At 28.4% G+C, this 25,245-nt stretch overlaps 2 protein-coding genes across 2 annotated transcripts in view; one reads left to right on the top strand and one right to left on the bottom strand.

Annotated features, from left to right (window-relative positions):
• The window catches only part of LOC135922620 (TBC1 domain family member 9-like), a 55,745-nt gene extending 38,124 nt beyond the window's left edge, over nucleotides 1-17,621 (top strand). Inside the window, exons 13-25 of the mRNA XM_065457028.1 lie at nucleotides 7,942-8,150; nucleotides 8,375-8,469; nucleotides 9,330-9,552; nucleotides 10,273-10,482; nucleotides 11,346-11,534; nucleotides 11,985-12,095; nucleotides 12,786-12,887; nucleotides 14,017-14,202; nucleotides 14,495-14,810; nucleotides 15,125-15,205; nucleotides 15,563-15,789; nucleotides 15,956-16,352; nucleotides 17,184-17,621. Coding sequence (XP_065313100.1) covers nucleotides 7,942-8,150; nucleotides 8,375-8,469; nucleotides 9,330-9,552; nucleotides 10,273-10,482; nucleotides 11,346-11,534; nucleotides 11,985-12,095; nucleotides 12,786-12,887; nucleotides 14,017-14,202; nucleotides 14,495-14,810; nucleotides 15,125-15,205; nucleotides 15,563-15,789; nucleotides 15,956-16,252 — 2,246 coding nt within the window. The 3' untranslated portion in view covers nucleotides 16,253-16,352; nucleotides 17,184-17,621. The remainder of the gene's footprint in view (nucleotides 1-7,941; nucleotides 8,151-8,374; nucleotides 8,470-9,329; nucleotides 9,553-10,272; nucleotides 10,483-11,345; nucleotides 11,535-11,984; nucleotides 12,096-12,785; nucleotides 12,888-14,016; nucleotides 14,203-14,494; nucleotides 14,811-15,124; nucleotides 15,206-15,562; nucleotides 15,790-15,955; nucleotides 16,353-17,183) is intronic.
• LOC135922471 (nuclear envelope integral membrane protein-like) lies at nucleotides 16,628-24,147 on the bottom strand. The gene is made up of 9 exons (XM_065456840.1): nucleotides 24,021-24,147; nucleotides 23,748-23,859; nucleotides 23,051-23,166; nucleotides 22,889-23,007; nucleotides 22,560-22,849; nucleotides 22,425-22,518; nucleotides 21,995-22,383; nucleotides 17,493-17,654; nucleotides 16,628-17,388 (listed from the first exon to the last, which is right to left on the bottom strand). Exons 1-9 carry the CDS (start codon nucleotides 24,145-24,147, stop codon nucleotides 16,839-16,841), a joined length of 1,959 nt encoding a protein of 652 aa, XP_065312912.1. The 3' UTR covers nucleotides 16,628-16,838.
• Between the last annotated feature and the right edge of the window lie 1,098 nt (nucleotides 24,148-25,245).

The raw sequence follows: 25,245 nt of genomic DNA, 5'->3' as shown, positions 1-25,245 counted from the left end.
TGGGCAGTACTTCCGTCTAACAGGTTTTTACTGACCACAATTTTGGGCAGCACTTCCGTATAATTTGTCCTTTTATTTAAAACCCAACAAATAGGCCAACAAAATCTTACTCAATGAAACCTACCCAACAAATGGGTACTAACTCTTACCGAATATAACTGCCCAACAAATGGGTCACTACACTCTTAATAACTATAACCGCCCAACAAATGGGTAAATACACTCTTACTTGCTATCACCGCTCAACAAATGGGTAAATACACTCTTACTTGATATAACGGCCCAACAAATGGGTAAATACAATCTTACGACTCTTACTTGCTATAGCCTAACAAATGGGTAAATACAATCTTAAACTTAACGCGAAGGTCACGAGTTATTGGCCACCAGTGTTTTAAAAGTCCAATATTAATATAAAATTATAATGTTTATAAGTTGACTAATATAAAATATTATTGTTCTTATTTGATACCTTTTTTCTTATTCTTAAACTTTTTGTTTTCAAGATCAAATGACTTTATTTTCTTTTCTTATCTATCTCAAATAATTTTTTAACACAAGACAAAAAAATGAATTAATTAATTTATTTTTCTTCGATTATATATATTTCTACAAAACAAATTATATAATAATAAATAATATCTAAACAAAAACAATTATCGATTTTTTTTCTAATATTATTATTTTTTCTTTTCTTCGATAATATAATTATAAATAATATCTAAACAAAACAATTATCGATTATTTTTTTTCTATAACTATTACATCTACTATAATTTTCTACAATTAAATATTCGACCCGGCTATAACAAATGTCATCTGCGTATGATATTATCCTTACGAAATGCAGCGTCTCACTTAGCCCAATGTCAACCAGATCAGCCGTGCTAATTACATCTTTTATTACTTTATTTATTATAATATTGAACAGAAGTGGGGCATGCTCAACAACAGAATAGTGTAGAGCAAAAAATTTCTCGATTACTGCAGTAAAAATTTCAAGATTGAAAACACTTTTTTTGCCATCGTGAAATAAACATGTACACCTTTGCGAGAGGTAGGCAGAAATTTCAAATTACTTTTTATCTCCAATGTTCACCTTTGCAGTGGCGTAGCTAGGAATTTTCCTTAGGGGGGGTCCATACATATAAAATCCTGGGGGCTTCGCCCCCAGACCCCCTTTAACAGGACTTCGGCCCTTTGCCGAGCCTTCGGCCGGGTTTATCTTAAAAATCATAACCATATCTTCGATAATATATAATAAATATATTTTTTAAATGCATTAATAATATGTTATTATAATTTAGTAGATTATTCTCAATGACTTTATAATAATACTATCCAGAATAATTTCAATAGTAATATAATATCCTTCCACAAACATCAAAACCAGAAAAATATAAATATTAATGGTATTTTTGATATAAAGTCACTTTTAAATCTTTTGAACGTATAATCTTAAAAAAAAATTTTGCTCTAGGAGGGGTCCATATCCGAAAACCACTCCCGTAGATACGCCACTGCACATTTGGTTTGATGATATTAAAGCATCTACGAATATAAACCTATCAGATCACAAAATGATTATTGCTAATATTAATATAAAAAACATTTGGGGCTATCATATTAATAGAAGACTAAACTCGACGGTACCCAGCACAAATTCTTTAAAAATTAATTTCCACAGAAACTAAATAAATTACAAACGCAGGGAAACAAAACACTTTTTTGATCAAGCACTAAACTCGAAAAAAGTTAACTTTTTAAACGTTACCAGATATGGAAATGTTGGGAACTATTTAAAAAGGAGCTTGCTGAATCTTATAAGGGCCTCCCACTCTCTTCAAGGAAAGAATAAATGTCGGGTGAGACCTTAGAAAAAAAAATCAACTAAGAATAGTGAACGGCTCAAACAGTGACTTATGGAAGAATATCATGAGGTTATTACGGAGTGATAGAAGAATTTACATAGCGAAAAAAGGCTGCGGATATTGACAAAGATATGAAAGAAAATAGAATCTACGATGCTTATAAAAAACTAAGATACTTCTGCAAACATGAATACACACCCCACCCTATCCCCGCAGGTTTTTTCTTAAATGAAATTTCAAATATAGTCAAAAAATTACGAAACAATAAGGCTCCGGGACTAGATAATATTACTGCAGAATATTTAAAAACATTCTCTATGACAATTTCCTTTTTCCCATTTTAATAAAATATGGGAAAGTGGGAAGACTCCAGAAGAATGGAATAGATCTCTCTTATGTAATTTCCCGAAAGTCAAAAACCTACGGAAGTTTACTGACTACCGTGCAGTAGCTCTTACATCCTGTGTCTCGAAAATTTTTATGGTCCTCAAAAACAGAATTTTAACATCTACGCCGCATCTCTTCCCAAAATACATTTGTACATACCGGCCCAATAAAAATATTTTGGAACCAATTTTATCGTTGAAAATTAAAATGCAGAAGTGTTGGAAATACAAGATCCCCTCATATTACACATTTATAGATTTTAGTAGAGCCTTTGATAATGTGGACCACGATGCTCCATGGAATGTGGTATTGAATCCAACATTATTTTTATCTTAAAAAATCATTATTCCAAGCTAAATGGCATGTTTTATGACCAACGGTAAATATCCCTGTACTTTAGAATAAAAAAGGATTAAAACAAGGTTGTACATCTTCACCACTTCTGTTCAATATTATAATAAATAAAGTAATAAACGAAGTAATTAGCGCGGCTGATTTGGTTGACATTGGGCTAAGTGAGACGCTGCATTTCGTAAGGATAATATCATACGTAGATGACATTGTCGTAATATCAAAAAGCATTGAAGAGACCATTTTGCTCTATCTTATTGGGACCTTGAGTCCTAGAGTTGTACTGAGGATAAATTTTAACAAAACTGTTATTCTTCCTTCTCCCAATGCACCTCCACTCCATAATCTTATAGTAGGGTCGACAAAATTAAATATTTGGGGGTCACTCTAAATAAAAAAGGCGAATGTAAAGAAGAAATGAAGATTAGAATACAAAAAGCTAAAGGCGTTTTTTATATGTATATGAAAATATGGAAATCAAGGGAAATATCGGTATTTAGCTGATCGAGGTTATTTAACTCGACGATAATTCATATCTTATTATGTGGAAGCGATATTTGGGAAACAAATAAGACAGATGAGACGACTCCAATAATTTATAAATAATTGCCTACGAACGATAAATGGTATTTTTTACCCAAAAGTTATCTCAAACTCAAATCTTTGGAAGAAGTCTAATCACATGCCGATAAGCATTACTTTAAAAAAACGCCTGATTCAGTTCCTGGCCATAATAAGTTTCCTATTACTATATATTAAATATAACAATTTTTTATTTCCTAATACTATATATAACAATTTTTTTTTAAAAGAAGAAAAAAAGAATAATAATGTGTTATAATTTCTTCTTTTTCAGGGTTTTTATAACCCACATAAATAATAAAAAAAATAATATTGATAAAAAACAAATAATATCGATTAAAAGAAATAATATTGACAAAATTATAATATTGATAAAAAAAACAAATAATATCAATTAAAAGAAATAATATTGATAAAAAAAACAAATAATATCGATTAAAAAAATATTGGTAATAATAAAGAAAAACAATACACATAAATTTAAAGTAAGCATGCCTATCACAATAAGGATCTCTAATCATAATCTAGTACATGACGCCATAGCATGGCTGTATACATATAAAGGGAAACAATATAAGAAATACAAATCATTATGGTACTATAAAACCATAAAAGATGTGATGGAATTAAATATTAATATGAAACAATTTATAAAATTAAACAATGGTAAAAGATCTATCAAAAAACTTTTTCGCATTAAAGAGAGATACTTCAAGTCAAGTGAAAGTGTACTTTCGGAAATCTTTGTTCATATATCATTATCTAAACGATTCTAATTTCAATAACTATGATATGTCGAAATTACCTGACAAATTTTTTATAAAATATTATAATTTGTTATTTAAAAAAATAAATATATTTTAATAAATGAAATTATTTTGTAAAAAGATGATTAGGGGAGGCCGGGGTTATATTGTCCATTAAAAATTTAGGTGCTATAAAAAATAGATTAGCAAATTCTATAGGGTATTAATATTTAAGAAAAAAATAATTTTAGTTTTTTATTTATAAATATAAAAAATAAAAAAACGCCCGGGGTACCTATTTTCCTTAGGAATTGTGGTGTGTCATAGCGCATCTTTCAAAAAATTATAAAACTCAAGAAGTAAATAAATGAAAATAAATTGTCAATTTACCAGGTTCATCTATAATTATATATATCACCCGGAAGAACATGCCACTTAAAACTGTCATATAATTTACAAAAAATAAGTCAATCATCTATTATTATTCGCACCCCTAGACAATCCAGTGGCTTCTATTATTTTTATAATAGTTGGTTTTTATTCAAAATAAACCCTGCTTTAAAATGGCTAATAAGTGCCCCGCCAAAGCCTCCACTGGGCTTCTGAATTAATTAAAATTTGATTTCAAGATATTAAATTACTAAAAAAATATTGTCACTATTTTTTATACATGATAAAATTTAGATTGGTTTATAATTTCGAATTGATGTCTAGGTATTGAATCTAATAATATATCTTTCAGATGAAATTTTCGGTTAAGCTAATTCTGATATTTCTCTAAGAGCACCCATAATAGGCTAATTAGATCCAAAAAAGCTTGTTAAAGCTGATGTCGAAGGTTACATCTTGTCGGGCATGTTTTTTGCAATGTATTTCTTCCTGTAGCACCTTAGAAATAATTTTATTTATCATTCTGTCTATTTAGATATATAAATATTTCATACATTCTAAAAATTTACATAATCATAGTTATTAATAGAGATAAATTAAATGATTTTTTTTTTATTGATAAATTTTTTTATTTTATATCATCAGCGTTTAAGGTTTTAAAAAAATTGTAAGAAAATAAACTTAAAACTTTTGTGAGAGAAAATTTAATAAAGAAAAAATATTTAAATTAATTTTAACTTTCTGCTAATATAATCTTATTTGAAATAGATTACTTTGCAATTAACATAAAAATCTTTTATATTTTTTGAAAAATTATTGCTACGGTGGGGGGGGGGGGGGGGTGGGGGATTTCTCTCCTTGCTGGCTACTCACATGTTAATGATCTTTAAACAGGCTATTTCAGACTTAAATTTAAAGTCCATTAAATTTGTCTTGATTTATAAATCGACAAATTATATTTTTATTAAAATTTATTTTGCTGTTTATAACTTATTTAATATGTGAAGAGTTTAAAAATTATTTAACCCGCACACTTGTCCCTTTTATAAAATTGTTTCTTCCGCCCCTTAGATGGCAAGAGTGAGCAAAATTTCACTCGTTTCAGCAAAAAAATTCAATAAAGCTTAAAAATAACGATTCTAACAATTGTCACTTTAATATGGTAATCTTCATTAAATTTTAATTTAACAAGTTTACACTTTATATTTTTACTCATTTCCTTCAAAAAAATTCAAAAGTTTAAAAGTAACGATTTTGACAATTGTCACTTTTTCTCTGGTACATCTTCACTAAAATCTTATTAACATGTATATGATACATGTTTTTATACATTTGCATCAAAAAAATTAAAGATAACGATTATGATTGTCACCTTTCTATGGTTGATCTTTCACGAGAATCTCAATTTAACATGTTTAAAGTTTATATTTTTTAAAAACGTTTAAAAATAACCTTTATGACAATTATCACTTTTCTATGGTTCATCTTCCCTAAAATCTCAATTTAACATGTTTATAATTTATTTATCCATTTGCGTCAAAAAAATTTAAAAAATAAAGATTATATGATAATTGTTACTTTTTATGGCTCACCTTCATTGAAATCTCAATTTAATATATTTACAACTTATATTTTTACCCGACAATTCAGTGATAGACTCAAGAATTCAATTTAATCTACGAAATGGATCAACTTTGTCAACTAATCGACTAATTATGTCTCGAGTTTTTAGTCTAATTTTTACTAAATTTAGTCGATTAACTATACTAATTTTGCTAATAATTACTATTTTTGAAACATTTTATGATCATATTAATTGAATAATATTTTTAAAAATTAGATACAAGATTGATTCAATGATAGAGTTTTTAATTTTCTTTTAGCCCTAATAAACTTATAAAATTTATTGGAATAAAATATTTTTTCTTCGAAGTTTTATTTTATAAAACGCGTAAAAGGAACTCAGGCTTTATTATTATATTAATCATTGAGTTCATTAGCTAAACCACCTTCATTATTGGCGAAATGGATATCTGGTTTGCGCCAATATTTATTGTCTGAGGAACTTAATATGTGAATTCATCAATCAGTTTTGCCAGTCACTAATCAAGAGTTATAAGCTATTTGACTACCTTCATCGAATTTTTAATGGTGATTCAAAAATAAATTATATCTAAGTGAAATAAGGGATTTCTTTAATTCAAAATATTTTGAATCTTATGATTTTACGATCTTTATAGATATTTTTTTATCTTTTCTTTAAAATATTAGTTCAAAATTTAATAGGAATCTGAAATTAATATTGAGACATAGCCTTAAATAGTTTGCCAAACTTTTCATACATTAATTCTACAGGTTAAGCTGATATGTAATGTTTAACTTAGGTTAGTGCTACAGCATTTATTATTTTTTCCTTAAATTACTCAGCAAAAGATGATTTGGCTAAGTAAAAATTTTAATTTTCTCAGAATTGAATTTCTTAGAAAATATAATATATTGTTCAGAAATATTTATTTTATTTAAGTATATAATATAAACATGTTTTCTTGGGTTTTCAAATTAATCATTATTTTTTGTCTTTTGAAAAAATTACTTAGCAAAATCTTCGATGATTTTTAAAAATAATCTGAGAAAATCAACAAAAATTCTTAGCTTTTACTATTTTTACCTTGATTGGAAAAATTTCAAAATATTTGTGCATAGTTACTTTTAATGACATAAAGCACATTTTAAAAATTTATGTTGGAAAGGGGGGGGGGTGAATTTATTGGGGTAAAAACCTTAACCTATCCTCTCCATACTTACAACCATGCGTGAGAAGAACCCAGAAAGATATGGTTTATTTTTTATCATATCAGATAAAGGTTACATGCTTATTTAATAGACAATAGGTAACAAAGGATCCATAAAACATTTCGCATTTATGATTTAAGGAACTTTTGTGAGTAAATTAATATTCAATATGTTGTTTTCCTTTAAATAAATGCATTCGCAATATATTTATTGTTTCGCGATAATGACTTCGCACATAAACACTATGTTCGCGATAAAAGTTTCGCTAAAATATATTCGCTCTAATGAATTCGCGGTTAAGGTTTTGCGGAAATAAATTCGTGATAATGGCTTCGCGATATTACCTGTGCTATAAAATTTCTTCACGGTAAACGACATCTCTGAATTGACTTGATACGATAAGATAAGTATAAACAATTAAATATTTAATAAAAAAAATTACGTTGCTATTCGTCCATTGAGAAATATTCAAGTTTTTATTTATATCGTTAAAACCCCACCATGTCTTTTTCTAATGTGGTTTGTCCATTTATCATCTCTTATATTATTCCATGTGCAATTATTAATTAATCATTTGTATTTTGGGGGCATATTTTGAATTTGGAAAAATAATTTTATGACAAGAGATTTCTAATAACAACCTAATTTGTTAAACATCGACCAAAATTTATTAAAATATAGTAATAAGACGCCCCCCTCCCCACACACTTATTATTTAATTTAATATGTATTAACGGAATCACGTATTCGAGCGGACCCCCCCCCCCTTCGTTGTAGGGTTCACTCTCTCTGCTATAAATATTTTCCATGCATATATTCAGATAAATTCTTAATAATAACGAACAATACAAACTCAATTTTTGGAATCGAGGAAGCTCTGAAGGAAAGGCTTTGGGCCTTGCATTTTGCAGATCACGGGCGGGGGGTTAGCATGTACCGCACGCACGAATTGCACGAACTTATAACGAAAGGCGTTCCCGACATTCTTAGAGGAGAGATGTGGGCACTCTTCGCGGGCGCTCAAAATGAGGTTTTTAAAATGATGAATTTAATTTAATCGCTGAACTTTTGAAACTGTCTAAATAAATGTTTTAAACGCTTCTATTATAATTTAACAATTTATTTAATCAGAGCTGGGAAAATAAATAATTGTTGGCCTGAATTTATAAAAATAATATATTTACAAATTATTTATTTCAATGTATACAATACCATATATATCTTATCATTATTTGCTAATAAAATATAAAAAAGATGGACAATAACCCTGGTTATTACACAAATTTAATCGCTTCGAACGCAGGGAAGATTAATTTGGTAACGGATGAGATAGAAAGAGATCTACATCGGTAATTCATTTGTAAATATAATTTTTTTTTTTAATTATTATACTCTAACATTTTTAATGTATTTATATTATTATAACATGTTTTGATTAAGTTAAAACATCGAAAGGAGAACACCTAATAGTCAGTGTCAGATCTTACGATTCTCGGTCCACTCTTTGAAATGAAAAATATTTTTGCAAATAATATCTCGTCCAAAAACTTAAAGAAAATAAATATAAATAAAAAATAAACATTAAAATAATATTTACTAATCCACATTTTATAAGGATATAATATCTATAGTTAGCGCCTTAATCAATTTTAGTTGGTTTCGTCCTAATCAATTCATATTTACCATTACATAAAATATTTTAAAATATAATTAGCCATCTCTCCAAAATTTTATTTCAACCTTGAATTCTGTAATGCAATCATTTGTTTTAAAAATAAACATGATATAAGATCAGAATTCAAAAATTTAAGTTGGCATACTCTAGAGCCATGTATCTGCATAGATCGGTCTAATTGAAGTCTTCTGGCTTTAGACTTAGTCATACTGAGCTGTGATTTAACAAATATTATATACAATTCGGACCCAGATCTCTGCAAAAAATTTAGATTATTTTGTTTCTAATACTTTTTTATAAATTATTATTTCCAGGAAAAAAATATTAATTTTTTTTCTGGAGTTGATGTTTCAACTTCACTTGAAATGTAAAGTTGGTGCATATAAGAATAATAGTTCGGGCCGGATTGAATTTTAATATTCGGTAAGATGTCTATGCTAACAACAAATATAAAAAATTTCTCAAGCTGGGCTAATTTTAAAAAAAGTCCAATACTTGCAATTCTACTATTTTTTAAAGTTTTTTTTTATTTAGATCTCTGCCGGAACATCCAACATTCCAAACCGACTCTGGTATCGATTCCTTAAGAAGAATATTAACTAGTTACGCATGGCGAAATCCGGCTATAGGATATTGCCAAGCTATGAATATTATTACCTCAGTTTTAATAATATTTACACCTCAAAATGAAGAATTAGCTTTTTGGATTTTGGTTGCAATCTGCGAACGACTTCTTCCTGAATACTACAATACCAAAGTATCTGTTATATATTATATTATATAATAAATATAATATTTTGTTTAATTTTGTAAGTAACATTGCATTATAATGTTTCTTCTCCTAACCTAATCTTCCTTATCTATATTTCTGCTGCCATTTGACGTATAGATAAATGCTTAAAATATGGAATATCCGGTTTCAATTTAAAATATAAACCTTGGTTAATTCGTTTCTAGATTGTTGTACTGCCCAGGTTCATCTTAAGTTATCATCAAAAAATTATTTCCTTTGCTTATTCATATTTTAAATTTAAAAATAAATTCATTTGAACTGAATCAATATTTATTATATTTGATTTTAAATAAAAAAATTATATGTAATATTACTAGAGATTAAAATTTAGGTACAAATTGTTCATCTAATAGGTATTTATAATTTATGCAAGAGTCGGAAATTTAGGGAATATTCTCGAGAACTTTTTCTGGAATTATATTTATTGAAACATTGTATAGAAAATGCTTTAAAATTCATCGAAGTCTTACAAGAGATTATCCATGTCGTAATGTTTTGATTTTCAATAGTAGAAATTTTACATTTTATTCGACATTAAAAATTTCCAAAATACATGTCAAACCAATATATGTATGGATATATATTTTTTATTTTGCAGGGAATTTTTTAAAATATTAGCATAGTTTCCCTCTCCCCACATATCAAGGGGTTCTAATTTGTATAACAAATCGAATATCATAATAGGTGCTAGGAGCTTTGGTGGATCAGGGTGTATTCGATCAATTGCTAAAAGATTACCTACCCGATTTACAAGGCAAACTTCAATCCTTCGGCCTTTCGCGTATGATTACCTTGTCATGGTTCTTGACCGTTTTCCTTAGCGTTCTCAATTTCAAATCGGCACTCAACGTTTTGGATTGCTTTTTCTACAGTGGCGCCAAATTTTTGTTCCAAGTTTATTATATTACAATTTAACATAGGGCGTCGCCAGTTCAAAATTCGTATTTATGACCCAAGCTCGCCCTAAATATTTATAGAATTTTAAACCCGGCCCAGATCACCCCGAAATTTTTGATTTAAAAATATATTTTAAACACATTTCTCTCTAGAATAATATAATAAAAATCACTCATTACTTTGTCTTTATCCCCGAAAAATTCTAATTTATCATTTTAAGTTTAAAAGAAGTTATACAACATTTTCAATTTTGTTTTTTGGAATTTTTATCCTGAACTCGCACGAACTCAATTTTTTTTAAATGGGGGGGGGGGGGGGGCGGACCCAATTAATAGACTCTAGCTTCCTAGCTACATTTGATAAATTAACCTAAATTTTAGTAGATATTAACACCATTTTTGGTTGTCACTCAGTAAAAAAATTGGCTTGAAATACTTAAAGTTTTAAAGATCGGAGCGAACTGGCCCGTTAAGATTTTCGAAAAGGTTTCTAAGACCGGCTCGTAAAAATATTATTCAAAAGTTTCCTCCTTCCCCCCCCCCCCAACTTTTAGCCCGGGCAAAACTCCGGATTGTACCATTAAGATCCCTGGGAGTTATACTGGTAAATTTTCACTGAGGCCCACTCACCCACCCCTTTCACCATATTGTGATAGGGATCCATCATAGATCTAAGCAACAGGACTCTTCATTAATTAGCATCGGTGTTATTTAATTAGAATTTGTTTATTATTTTTATAATAAATTTGAACAGCTATTACAATATATAAATTTGTAAGTATTACATATTTTCGAAAGAAATTAAAATGATACTTTACTTTCAGGAGCATATTATAAATTTAACTTATGTTTATACCACAGCTCTCCCTCACCATTTTCGAAGTCAATAAAGAAAACATCTTGAAGTGTAAAGACGACGGGGAAGCTATGCTTATTTTGACTCAATACTTAGACGGCATTGTTAATAATGGACCACAAAACGAGAATTTCCATATCTCTTCAACTGGTGGCCTCAAGTCAAAATCGCTAAAACATAAGAGGCCTGTGCAGGTAAAATAAATTTATATATTTTTTAAACGAGTGTTCAATATCATAATCTACTTTTACAATTAATTAAAACATTTGTTCTTAGGCCGCGGCCAAACTGGGTTATATTTATTACCGATTGGGCGTTTTTATGTTAAATTTCAAAATCGCTCATTTATTAAGCGTTGCCGTTGGATATGATATAAATTATCGAGTGAAGCATTTTTAAACTAATATTTAAAATATCTCGTTTTAGAGTGACTAACTTAAAAAGGTAATATTAAAATCGTTCATTTTATAGCCCAATCGCTCCAATTAGGACATAACATTGCTTATACCTTAATTGCTAGAAAACTCTAGTTAGGATCAACCTTAGATGGTAAGGAGACATAAATAAAGCATAATTTTAGAATGTGTGATTATCCTTGGTATGAATAATAATTAATATATTTTTTTATGTATTTAATTTTTTAGGAAACAATAGATATTGTTAAGCTTATACACGACTCCTATTTTAAATTCGGGGATATTACCAATGACAAAATAGAAAAATTACGTTTGAAATATCGATTATCAGTTGTACAAGTAATTAATTTTTTTTCGGAAGAAAGAAAAAAAAATAAATAAAGATGTGTAGTAGATACAAAAAATATTCTAAATTTATCTTGTTTTTAAATTTTTTTATAACAGAATTAACTTTTCAAATCCTCTCAAGAAAAAAAAAGTTAAAAGGGCCATTTTTTGAAAAATTTATATTGGATGATTTGTATTACATATTAGAAAACTAAACTTTGTAATAAAAGATTTAAAATTACTAATGTGGGAAATCTGTCATATGTGGGCTTTTGATTTGATAAAATACATTCAAAAATTCAATACAGATCAAAAAATCAAATACCTATTTGATAAAAATAATACATCTCTGTGATAATTATTTAAGTTCTGATTTCATTTCCAAGATATCTAGTATTATTAAATTTTACTGATATTTTTAATATGCAAATTATATGGTTTATTTCTTACATTTTCCCGGGATTTCTACTTAAATTAACATGGGATTTTATTTATTATCCATATATAAATATTTATAAATAAATTATTTTTAAAATGCGATATTGAAAAGTGACCTTCAGAAATAAGGCTGAATTTGTAGTATATTTTTTATTTTAAGTTTCTTATAAATAAGTTATAAAAATGGTACTCTAATGCAATTAGTTATTACACCTATATCTTTAAAGATTCCTGCATTATATAAGATAATATTATTTTTAAAAGGGTATCGATGAAGGCAATATTAAAACGATCGTTAGAAGTTTAATAAAGGATATTCCATGTTTTAACAAGAAAGAAATCGAGGCTCTTTTTATGATATTTAAAGTATATCCTCAATATAAATTTTAAAGATTTAAATCATCATAGCACGTTTTATATATATATATATTAAATGACCATATTTTGCTGAATTTTTTTCCCAAGTAAATTTATAGTACATAGCCTGTTATAATTTCAAACAATTTCACAATAATTTTTTTAAATTTATATTATAAATAAAGGGGTAGTTCAAAATTTCACGGTAAAATTGTCTGATATTCATGGATAAATACGGCATAAATCATGTCTTTCAAAATTAAAAAATGCGCACTATAAATTCTTTAAGCTTTAGAGATTTGTTAAAGGCCCACAGTTGCTAAGCCCCTACGAGATCGGTATATAATTTAAGTAAGGGTCTCAAATTCAATAGATACTCATTAAAAAACATCTGGAATTTTGAATAAATGGCAAAAGAAAATGAAAAAAATTGTTCTTATTTTTTATTGTTACATATTTTATTTCCTTAATTTATAAAAAATTTAGCAAAAAATAGAAAACTTGATTTCGAATCTCGTTAAATTTTTTATATACTTATTGGGTTGCCTTTAAACTTTGTAGAATTTTTTTTTTGATATTATTTTCAAGAATTTAATTTATTTTTTTAAACAAATTTAACTAAAATATTTTTTAGGCCATGTCCAATGCTTAAACTATAATTTTTTTTAGTTTCAAAAATTTTACAAATTTAAAAATGTTAACGAATCGAATATTAAAATTTTATTGAAATTAGTTTTGTACTTGTTATTATTTTTCGATTAAAAACTTATTTATTTTATTTTCATAGAACAAAATATAATCCATTTTTCGCTAAACTTTACACAAAATAGGAAAAATTAAATTAAATTAAATCCTTTTTTTAAAACCAATTATTGAAAAATTTTTACTTTCTTGGATAGCTTAGCTTTTAAAATTTGTTATCAAATAACGGGTTGTTAATGGTTAGATATTCACTATCTATGTGGTTGATTGAAATTTAGTACCTTAATTTCATCTTTCATGAAAGGTGTACCCCTGAGCTTTAATGTACTTTATAGTGCAATATATGTCATTTTTATTGCATTATTTTATAGAAATAAAGTTAATGTTTAATATCAGAAAATTAATTTAATCAATATATTAAAAAAAAATTTCTTAGGAGGAACGATTAAGCTGCTTATGTTTTAGGGGACTCTACATTGATCCATGGGAAAAATATGACTCCTCGCTTTCGAATTATGAACTCTACAAAATAGATTACGATTCGTTTGAGCATTTATTCTTAAAACTCACTCCATGGGGTAAAGGATGTCTGGCATCATCTTTGGCTAAAAAGATATTTCGAGTTTGTTTATAATAACTTTTTTTAAAAGTAACACTTTACTCTGAAAACCAAGTAAATGTTCAGATTTTATAAAGAAAAGCGCTATAATCTGAAATCTATATAAATAAAATTTTAAATATATTCTACATTATTTTGAAAAATAGGATGTTACTCAAAAAAGTAACGAATGGAATTTTTTTTACCAAATAGGAAGGCCGTTACTTTACAGCACTATGAAAAACTGTATTTTAAGTATACCTGCAAAGTCGTGCTTTTTTAATTAGTTGTTATTACCTTATTATAATATGAAAAGTTGTTGGATGATAACCGCGATCACCTCATAAATTTCAAGCAATTCATCGCTATGTTTAAGATAATATGCCGATGCGGTCTGGAAACCAAATTAGAATTTTTGTACAGACTTCATTTACCCCCGTTTTCGAGATTTAAAGACTCTTACCATCACACAAGGGCGTATAAGAAAATTAACAATCACACAATAAAATCGGAGCAGAAGAAAAACCAATTCTTGATTTCATCATCACACTTTTTCGTTTCAATGGGTAAAGCGGATAGTGATAAAAATATGGAAAAGTTTGGGAATCAAGTTGACAAATATGTACCTCATGGTAATTAGTTCTTAAAACTTTATAGTAATTAGATTCGAATGAATGTTTTTAAATACTATCAAAAAAGATAAATAAAATGTATGCCTATTATTTCATGTGTCCACTTGGCAGAAATTCTTAAAACTTTTTAGTAATTGGATTCGAATAAATGTTTTTTAATACTATCAAAAAGATAAATAAAACAATGTATACTATACCTATTATTTCAAGTGTCTACTTGACAGATGTTAAAACGTAAAGTTTTTATTATTTTTTTGAGTTAAGACGTACCCTAAATTAGTTTTAAATAAAAAATAAATATTTAATATTTCAAGACTTATCTGAGCCTGCCATTGAAGCTAATGAATTTTTTAAAGAGGACCTAGTGGATACCGATATCACCACCCCTATTAATGGTTAACTATATTTTAATTTATTTCCTCCATTTAAAAAAATTTTTTTTTAAAAAAATAAGAAACCCCCTATTCATAATATATTAGGTAGTGCTAACCATTTTATATGTTAAAATCAGTGATTCGGGTTCAAGAATTTAACTATTCAGGAAAATTTTGATATCAGGCTGGTTTTCTGATCCCCCCTCCCGCGTTCAATACTTGTCCACAAATCAATTCCTGTTAGGCCTGTGTTCTCAAAATGTTCGAACAAAACGATTTTTAATTTCTGAACTGGAATGGGTTTGAATGTCCAATAGTAAAATTTTTGTTTTATTATCATTATTCATTAGTAATTAAATAATTTTATTTAATCTCCAGATGAGAATGCTAAAGAACTGAAAGAAAATATAAATCGCTTAAATGATCTATTGTACGAAAAAGATGTTTCTAATTCAAATAATCAATTGCTCAAACACAGTGGTTCACAAAATGTAACATCCAATATTTCCTCCCCAGACCTAAAGCTGTTAATTAACGATGAAAGCAACATCATAGCTCAAGATACAATATCTCCTGCCAAGATACATCCTGCTATTATGAATCAAGTTTTTATTTTCTTCAATTTTTTTCTCATTCATTTTTTTTAAATTAGTATGCCTTACTGTTATTTTGAATACCAAGTTGAATAAACGCGACTTTCTATAAATTAAGCTTACTATAAAAAAACGGTACTTTATTTAAGGATTTAAAATTATTATAATAAAAATAAAGGAAACATTCTCCAACTTTTGGAATACGATATTTGATTTATTCGAAGGTAGCCCTAATCAAACTCAATTAATTCATTACGCTGCCACCGTTGGCACTCTTTTACTAAAAATAGGCGAATCTTGCTTAAATTCTCAATCTAACAACAAACTTTTAATAACTAATATGTGGAAAATTACATATGAACAAGTCCTGGCATCCCTGCTGACCGAACCTTTGTTGAACGAATTTTTCGAAATCAGGATTGATGTTTTAGAAATTGTTGACAAATTTCAAAAAGAAAAATTTAGAGAAACATGAATGTTTGATCTTTAAAAAAACACAATTATTCCCACTATTAACCAATACTTGGTTATGAACCATGAATAGTATTAACAGAGCAAAAGAGAGGCATGATCTCGTATACAAACTATATTTAATTACCGAATTTTTTTATATATTAATTATTAATAAATGTAATAAAAAATAATAATATTTTTAATATGCATCGTCTTTATTTAAATATAAAAAAGGAATTATTTTAAAATAATTTAAGGGAAACCCTCATTGCAGTTTAATTTAATAAATTTCGGGCCTCAGTAATTTTAGGTTTAATTTTTAAAAAATAATTTGCCTCGTAAATTTAATCAAAAGTCATTAATACAATTAAATTGCAGAAACGTTGCAATCCCGGTACTTAATAAATTTTATTAAATGAATTTAAACATAAATATAAGTGAATTGGTTTACAAAATAATAAAATCATTATAAAATATTACATTCAAAAAATAAAATAAATACAAAACAAACAAATTATGAGGATTGAGAGTTTATATTGTGGAGATTTCGCCCCCCCCCCTTATTTAAAGGTCATTAGCCGGATCTGAATTACGCCTTTGAAATCGCTCTAATATTTATTCACTCTATGAAGTGGAGGATACGTGATCGTTTTCGACGTATCTACATATAATAAATCGTCATTCTCATCTTCGGTTAAATGGAATGACTCATCATCTGTTGACTGCTCAGAATCAATATCCCTTAAATAATCCCCAACCTTTTTCCTTTCCCTGTAATCTTTGAAATTTACGGCGTTATTATTTCGACCGGTAGTGACATTACAGGACCGAGCCATCCTTAGCACTTTTCTATTTGTCAAAGGGGAATTGATGTCGTTTTTAAGAGTAAAATTCGAATTTAAATTTCTGGAGTTGCGTTTTGATAGATTTAGCGGATAAATATGTTTATCTAGATATTCCGGGGAGCGGTAATCGTTGGTAAAAGATGAGGATTGATGCAAAGGAGGGGCGCTAGGTTTCTTTGCCAATTTACTATCCTGATCATTGTCACCGATAGACGAATAAGAAAATTCTCGGTTAGAAAATGCATCGTTATCCCATTCGGCCGCCTCTTCTTCACTGACATGCAACGAGTCTCCCTCAATGAAAGACGCAAATCTTATTTTATTTTTTTTAAAAATTTCATATAAAATTTGAAGAAAAAAAAATGTTTAATATAATATACCTTTTAGGATTTTTAAGCAATGTTTAATATAATATACCTTTTAGGATTTTTAAGCATCTTGGCTAATTTCCATGGAGTACAGTTTGGGCCTTGACAATACTTTTTTAATTCGTTTAAATGTTTTTCTGTTTCTAACTCACCTTGTTGAATATATTCTTCTTCGGTTAACAATTTAATTTTGGGAGGAAATTTTTTAAGACTATATACAATTTAATAATTTTAAAATACTATTTATATTTCCCCTTATATTATATAAAAAGTGTATAAATTTGAATTAATGTGATTAAAATTACTTTATATTATATGATCATTTTATTTTTTTAGTAAAGTTTAAAAAAATATAATTAAATATTGATATGTTCAATTAGAGACCTATTTTTTGTAGGGCTGTGCCAATCAACAAATATTTTAACGATCCAATATTTATATTGATTTTTATTTACAATCTATCCTTGAACTAATTTCATATAAAATTAATTTTCTATTCAAAAAAAACCAACTAACTTTCACGAATAATTTTGTTGTTAAATGCCTTGATTTCGCCGTTTTTAAAAATCGGCGAAATCAAGATTTTACCCAAATATTATTATCTCTGCTTAGAAATTTATATATGTCCAAACTTTTTACCATCTGTTAGCAAAATCTCTTAGCTTAGATATATTTTTGGCTAATTTCTTTATCTAGCCTTTCCTTAAATTAACTATAATGAGCCGTTTAACAATAGAGGCGGAATATCCACTAGATATCTTAAAATCATTTTCTTATTGTAAATAATTACCATCATATCTTTCTTTTAAATGATTTTTTATAAACATTATAAATAAATTAAGTTCTATTAATTTTTATTATGAAATTAATTATGTATATAAAAGTATATGATATATACAAAAATAAAATAACCAAAAACAAAATATCAAATAGGGTCAATTTTTGAAAATATTGAGCTGACCCGATATTTTTTAAAACATCGATCTGACCCAGATACAGTTTTGAAGACATTCTCTGCTTTCTGTAGAGCCATTTTATTACAGTATAAGTATTTACTGGTGAAACAAAATCAAATAATTAATTATTCGATTCGTTTAATATGAATTAAATAACTAACTATTTGTATGAATAATAAAATTTACTATTCATATAATAATGTATCTTAGATACAGATACAAATATTATATTAAAAATATACTTTTTTATAACCCCACGGTTCATAAAAAATTAATATCATCGCTTTCCCACCCGAAGGAATTATTTGTGGCAACAATAAGAGTGGAAATGGAGATTTATAAACCAACCACCAACAGAAATAGAAATATTTTTTCCACCAGCTGAAAAATAACATCAAATTCTAAGGTTTATTTTAGGAACTTCGATTGTTTGTATTTTTTATAAACACCAGCAAACACATGTTATTTCAAAGAATAAAATAGTGACATCATTATATAAAAAAAATTAAACAAATATAATTGAGAAATCGAAATTATCCAAATATTACTATTTGCAATTCTGTGTCTAAATAGTAATCCAAAATGTTGGACAGTGATATATAAATATGGAGGAGAAATCATCATAAATTATAATTATTTAATTTGCAAACCACGGTAAAGTTGGTATGCCAAATAAATAATAATGAATATTAATTTAAAATATAAAGATAGGAAAGAAAAGCAATAAAATTAATGCAAGAATCCACGGAAAATGTAAAAATAAATATTAAAATTTTAAACAAAAATCTAAAAAAATACTATCTTTTGTCAAGAAAATGAAAAAAAATCCTTTGAAAATAAAGTATCTTAGGTACAGACTATAAGTATTTTATTTAAAATGTCAAAAAAGATATAGAGTACAAGATACAAAAGAATCTTGTATCTTAGATAAAAGTATTCGTGGTGCTATCTGAACTAAAGTCTAAAACACAGTCACTTGTGTTGCATTATATGGAATCACATTATAAACGTCAATCATATATAAGATAATCATGATAATATAATCCAAATAAATAATATAAAATGTATGAAATATAATATCTTGCATTTATCACATTTCTTTACACTTAGGATTTTAAAACTCCTCAATCAAACGATGTGTAGTAGGCTTCCTCGATCGTTGTGATTTCTGCCTCATTGTTGTTATTAGCCCTCGAGGTATTATATTCTACATTTTCAAATTGTTAACTATTTCCGACATATATTCTTACTCTCTCCCTGACATCTCCATTTCTTTAGCTACATCCCGTTTTCGCAGTTGATCCGCATATCATATCGTTCTATCCTTACTTTCTACCAAATAGGAAGGAATATCTACCAGTTCTGGATTTTATATTCCTTCTCTCTAATCTGAATTGATTTCATTAGGTTGTAACCTCGAATTCCTTCATTTAAGTGTTCATCATGTGCTGTCTTTTGTCGCATATTAAATCGTTCCGTCTCATCCTTAACATTTGGATTGTAACCAATCTAATCCAGTTTTTAGATTACGCCCCAATAATTTTGCCGGTGAATGTCTGGTTGATTGGTGCTCGCCCATTCTGTATACTGTCAAAACTTTTCCCATAGCTTTCTCTGGCTCCTTAATGTCTTTTCTAGTGGCAAAATATCGACTCTGTTCGTATTGTTCTTTCAACTAATACATTCGTTTTGGAATGGTAAGGTGTTGAATGTATTAATTTAATATTTTTCTCTAAACAGAATCTTCGAAATTCTCCAGAAATAAACTGATGGCCATTATCTAACACAATATATCATGGCGTTCCAAACGTGCGAACCATTTCCTTAGCACCTTGTCATTGTTGTGGCCGTATTCTCTCATCAACTCGACCTCAACCCATTTAGAATATGCATCAACTCCAACCATCCATGAATATGAATCGATAGGTCCCGCGAAATCTAAATGAATGTGTTCCCATCGTGTATCAGAGATGTTCCGAGAATATAAAGGAACCTCCATTATATTCGACCGGTTACTTTGACTGGAATACATTGACGAATATGTTGTTCAATGTTTTTATCGCAATTAGGCCACCAACAATATATCCTAAAAATTGATATCATAGCATTTATTCCTGGATGCCCCTATGTATGATAGTTAATATTGATTTCCTCAATACGGTTGGAATTCCATTCAATATCTCGATTTACTGATAATTCCTCCTGGCGATTAGTAAAACAAACTAACTCTAAATCATTTTTCGTATCAAACACCATCATCCTCGCTTCATGTTTTTAATTTCTTTATTTAGCAATCTATCTTTCCTTGTTTCATTCTAGAGTTCAACTTGACAAAGATTTATATCGAGCAAATTTATAGCTCTAATTTTTAAGTTATTCGGCACCTTCTTCTGGAAGTCTAGATAATGTATCAGCCATTATGTTTTCTTTTCCTGGACGATATTCAATTTTAAAATCATATACGGACATTTTCATGCCCAGCGCGTTAATCGACTATTGGATATTTTTGGTTTCCGTTTATCACCAAATAATTTTTCCATTCCAAACAAGCTTGGATATATAAATGACCTCAACTCTACCAAATTACTAATCCCATTGTATGCAAATATTTTTTTTCTTGGTTTCCTAATCCATAAATGTTCCACTTATCTCCAAAACATCATCAATATATTCAATATAGTTTTGAAAATTATTTTGTTTATCAAGATTTTCAAATTTTACTTGAGTTATATTTATTGTTTCAAAATTTATTTTTACTTAATTACCATTGTTTGTTTCACTTAAAATATTAATTTCACCACTCTTATTAATTAGAATGTTTGATTCATCACTTTTTACCAATTAGAGTAGTTGATTTTTCTTCTTTATTCATAATATGAGAATCCTTCATCGCTATTGAATCTAAGTCTAAAACACAGTCACTTTATTTGTTACATTATAAAGAATCATATTACAAACGTCAATCATATAATTCATAATATAATACAAATAAACTGTAATATAAAATGTATGAAATATAATATCTTATAAGGCTGGTAAAAATGATTAATTTTGGACCCCAATTTTCAATTCATGAAAATGATTGAAATAGCATCATAGATAACTTAAGAACCAGATTATTATAATATATCAGTTATTAAACATCAATTCATTACAAAATTCAAAGTAATCTGTTTTATCACTTTTATTCAGTATTTTTATCACATGAGAGATGTCATAATTTAGAAAAATTGGATCTTTTCATCTAGAAAAATTGTATTCACTACATGTATACCATGAAGTGTATTTTCCTTAGCTGGGCATTTTAAACTATGGGATCTTATCACCTCAAATAAAATAATTTTAACCTAATTAAGATTCTTTTTCAATAGAAAATAGTTTTCTGATTATAAGTTTCTATTATACCTAATATAGCCATCATCAAGGAAATATATTTAAAAGGCCTACAGGGTTTTATCATGGGAGGGGGGGGGAGGAATTATCATTGAAATTGAAGGGGAATATGGGATGTAGGAGTGTATTATCATTGTCTGGAGAAGACAAGCCTCTAGGTATTTTGTTTATATGTGTGATTAAAAAACATATGAAAATTTACCAATAAATGTGAATGGTATGTTTTAACCTTCCAATAGGGTTATATTTTGAACATTTGTCTGTAGATTGGTGACTTAACATTTTTTGAGTCAGTATAATAAATGTAGATAATAGTATTGATGTTTGTTTAAAATTGTTGGATGCTTGATATATCAAATATAGTGATATTCCTTGGATGGTCCATTGAATCATTCTTAAGGTTTTTGGATTATTTGGTGGGCCTTTATAATAGCAAATTAAAAAACTAATAAAACCAGCTATTATGATATATCCAATAAGATAATTTGTGTATCTCAGGATAATAAATTGTATATTTTCCCACAAATACTGTAGTATAAATAATGAAAATGACCATCCACCAGCCAATAATAAATAGGTGGCACCTTTTCTCTTTAAAAAATATTTAAAAAATTTATAACTATATAATTTACTTGTGGTATCAGCCGACTGATTAAATATACAATTATAAGGAAGGAGGCAAGAATCCCAAATATAATTCCAAAAGTATAATAAAACAATAGATTTCTATAATATAATAATTTTTTGTCAAAAATAATTGTAATCACCTGCTTAATGAACTTGCAGAAAAAAATAAAAACACCCCAACAGTTAATAATATTAATTTTTGGTAATCAACCAAAAAAAAATTAAAATGAACATCATAACTATCCTTAGTGTATATACCAACACAAGATAATTCAAATGTATCCAAATTAATTTTTGATACTTTCCAAGAAGGAATTAAGTTATACCAATTAGTAATGGTTTGCTTATATTGCCTGTAAATGTCGCTATAATTTGATCCTTTAAAAATGAGAAAATGATTTTTGTTTTCATTTTTAAATTTCCACCTAAGCTATGATTAATTTATAAAAAAATGCAACTCATATAATACTTTTGCACTGCTCAATAAAAATTTAATATTGGATCTTTTACCACCAAAACAATACACATCAAGAGAATTCTGTAATTTTGTAGGAACGGGGGTAATGGATTCTTTCTTTAGCCATGTAACTAGTTTAATAACTAATAATCACACTCTTATAAATTTATTTACCATGATCACGATTAGCATTATTTTCTTCACACTCAATACTGCAAACATAAATATAACAACAAAAAATATTAAAAAATCGATGAAGCATTATATTTATAAAATCATATAGTTGACACCTTCATGCGTAACATGTCAAATATGATATGATCGAATACTAAATCTTGGCTAGTGGTCATCCAATACTTGTATTATGTGGTAATTATTAGACAAACTATAGCAACTACATTGCTATCTTATTTTATATTAATATTTCATATAATTTATCATTTTCCATATTATTTGTTTTTATTCTGAAAAGTAAATCTAGTACAATAATGATTAATACAGATAATTTCGTGGTTAACTTTTGAATCATTTATAATTTATATGAAAAATCTATAAAAAAAAACCTAATATATATTATATTAAGTAAAACTCTTTGGCTAGTAACTACCATTGAAGCTGATGTAATTTGCTTTAAGTGGCTATGCCCAACCTTTGTCGAAGAAAAAATACTCACGAGGTTCTTCTGAAAGTTTGCTATTTGTGATCCTAAATTTTTGAAATGCTAGGGCAAGTTTTCTAAAGGTGGCAAGTGTGGTTGAAACGATAGGAATGAAAAATGGTCATTTGAAATTTCTGTGTATATGGTGATATTAAGTTGTTCCTTCTGGTCAATGATGTTTAAGGCTTAGTTAGAGGGCCAGGGGGTATATACATAAATAGTTCCATACAAATAATTGGTCTCTCCTCGATGGAATTTGACCCGTCAGGATGTTTACCATCTGATCTAAAAAGACCCTGGGGTTCCAGTATGGATGGTATTTGAGCTGATTTCAAGGCATGTTGAATAATTGAATTACATTGTGTATATCTGATGAATCGAGCATTGCTGGAGCGACAATATTGTAAACTGTCTTTCTTTCATGTCAACGGGCGAGTTACACTGAACAGATGTGAGGGTGGGTGATAGTGCAGTTTAGACGAATACCTATGGAGTGAATAAGTTCGTTGTTGGAAAGTTGAAGCTGAAAATTAACAGAAGGAATGGCCTCGAGAAAATCATGCCCAGTACCATTGAACAGGGAAAAGAATAGAGTGCGGTCAGTGGATTGCATGCTAGATAATAGTGTTCCAAAGCAGCGAGCAACTACCGGAGCTTCCCAATCCTTCTGTGTTGGTGAAAGAGAGTCAACTGATCCATGTCTTTTAAATATTTATGGCCTTAATTATGGAAGAGTCTTCTTTAGAATGATGGGCATTGCTATTTGTTTTGACAAGAGGCTACTCTATATGAAAGCGGTTATTGCTAAGTCGTAGGGAGATCTAATGTCAAGTCCACCGAATTTGGTTAGGAGCGAAGCTTGGGCCCAGCGGTTTGGTTGAATCTGAGGTTTATCCTTTATTCCATTTTAGTATGTTTTGAGTGGAAAAAGATATTTAAAAATCGGTGTTGAGCGGAGGGCATAAAGAATCCGTGGAATAAAAAAGAAATTTATTAACAAGAAAAAGGATTTTGTGTGAAGGAAGAAGAGTAAAGATGTCCCCCAGTTTAAGAATAATGTGAATAGTGGAGTGAAGAAAGGTGCAAATGGCCTCATGTTTTCCTATAGGTAATCCTAGATGTGATAATTCAACAAGTGCAATTAATTTGAAATCATGAGCGTTAGGAGCGCTAAAATTTATAGATGAATTCTGATTTACTCGGGTTGGAGTCCAATAGCTGTGCCCATTTTGTTAATTATGTTAACTGCTTTGTCAATTCACAGCAGGAACCACTCAATATTCGGTCATCGATATATCACGCATGAAGCGATAGATTGTTGAAAAGTTTATTGATTTTATCATGTCATTAATTCCAAGACTAAAAAGAAGGGTCCGAGAGGGTCTCTCTGTTGAATGCCTTCGGGTGAAAATATTTCATCGGTATTGAATTGGAAGATTATTGGAAATATGTAGCAAGAGAAATGAAATTTGGTGTAAGCGGAAAAATGGGAGCAAGTGGAATGCAGTAGTTGCGGGAAAGGTGTTATATGCATTGGAAAAGTCGATTTTAACTAAAGCTTTGTGGTAGGGTTATTTACGACTTAAATTCTTATTAAGTGTGCTGCAGCTTCACGTCCAACAGGTACGCCTACACAGAGGCGTCGCTAGCCTTTACAATCTCAAAGGGCTCAACTAAAAACTTTGAGGGTCTTTGGCCGGGTTTTATATTA

This window comes from Gordionus sp. m RMFG-2023, chromosome 1, assembly GCF_954871325.1.
Source record: "Gordionus sp. m RMFG-2023 chromosome 1, tfGorSpeb1-WG-v2, whole genome shotgun sequence".
In the NCBI taxonomy this organism is placed as follows: Eukaryota; Metazoa; Nematomorpha; class Gordioida; order Chordodea; family Parachordodidae; genus Gordionus; species Gordionus sp. m RMFG-2023.
The sequence above is the reverse complement of the archived record's forward strand: the minus strand, read 5'-3'. Positions and strand labels throughout refer to the sequence as shown.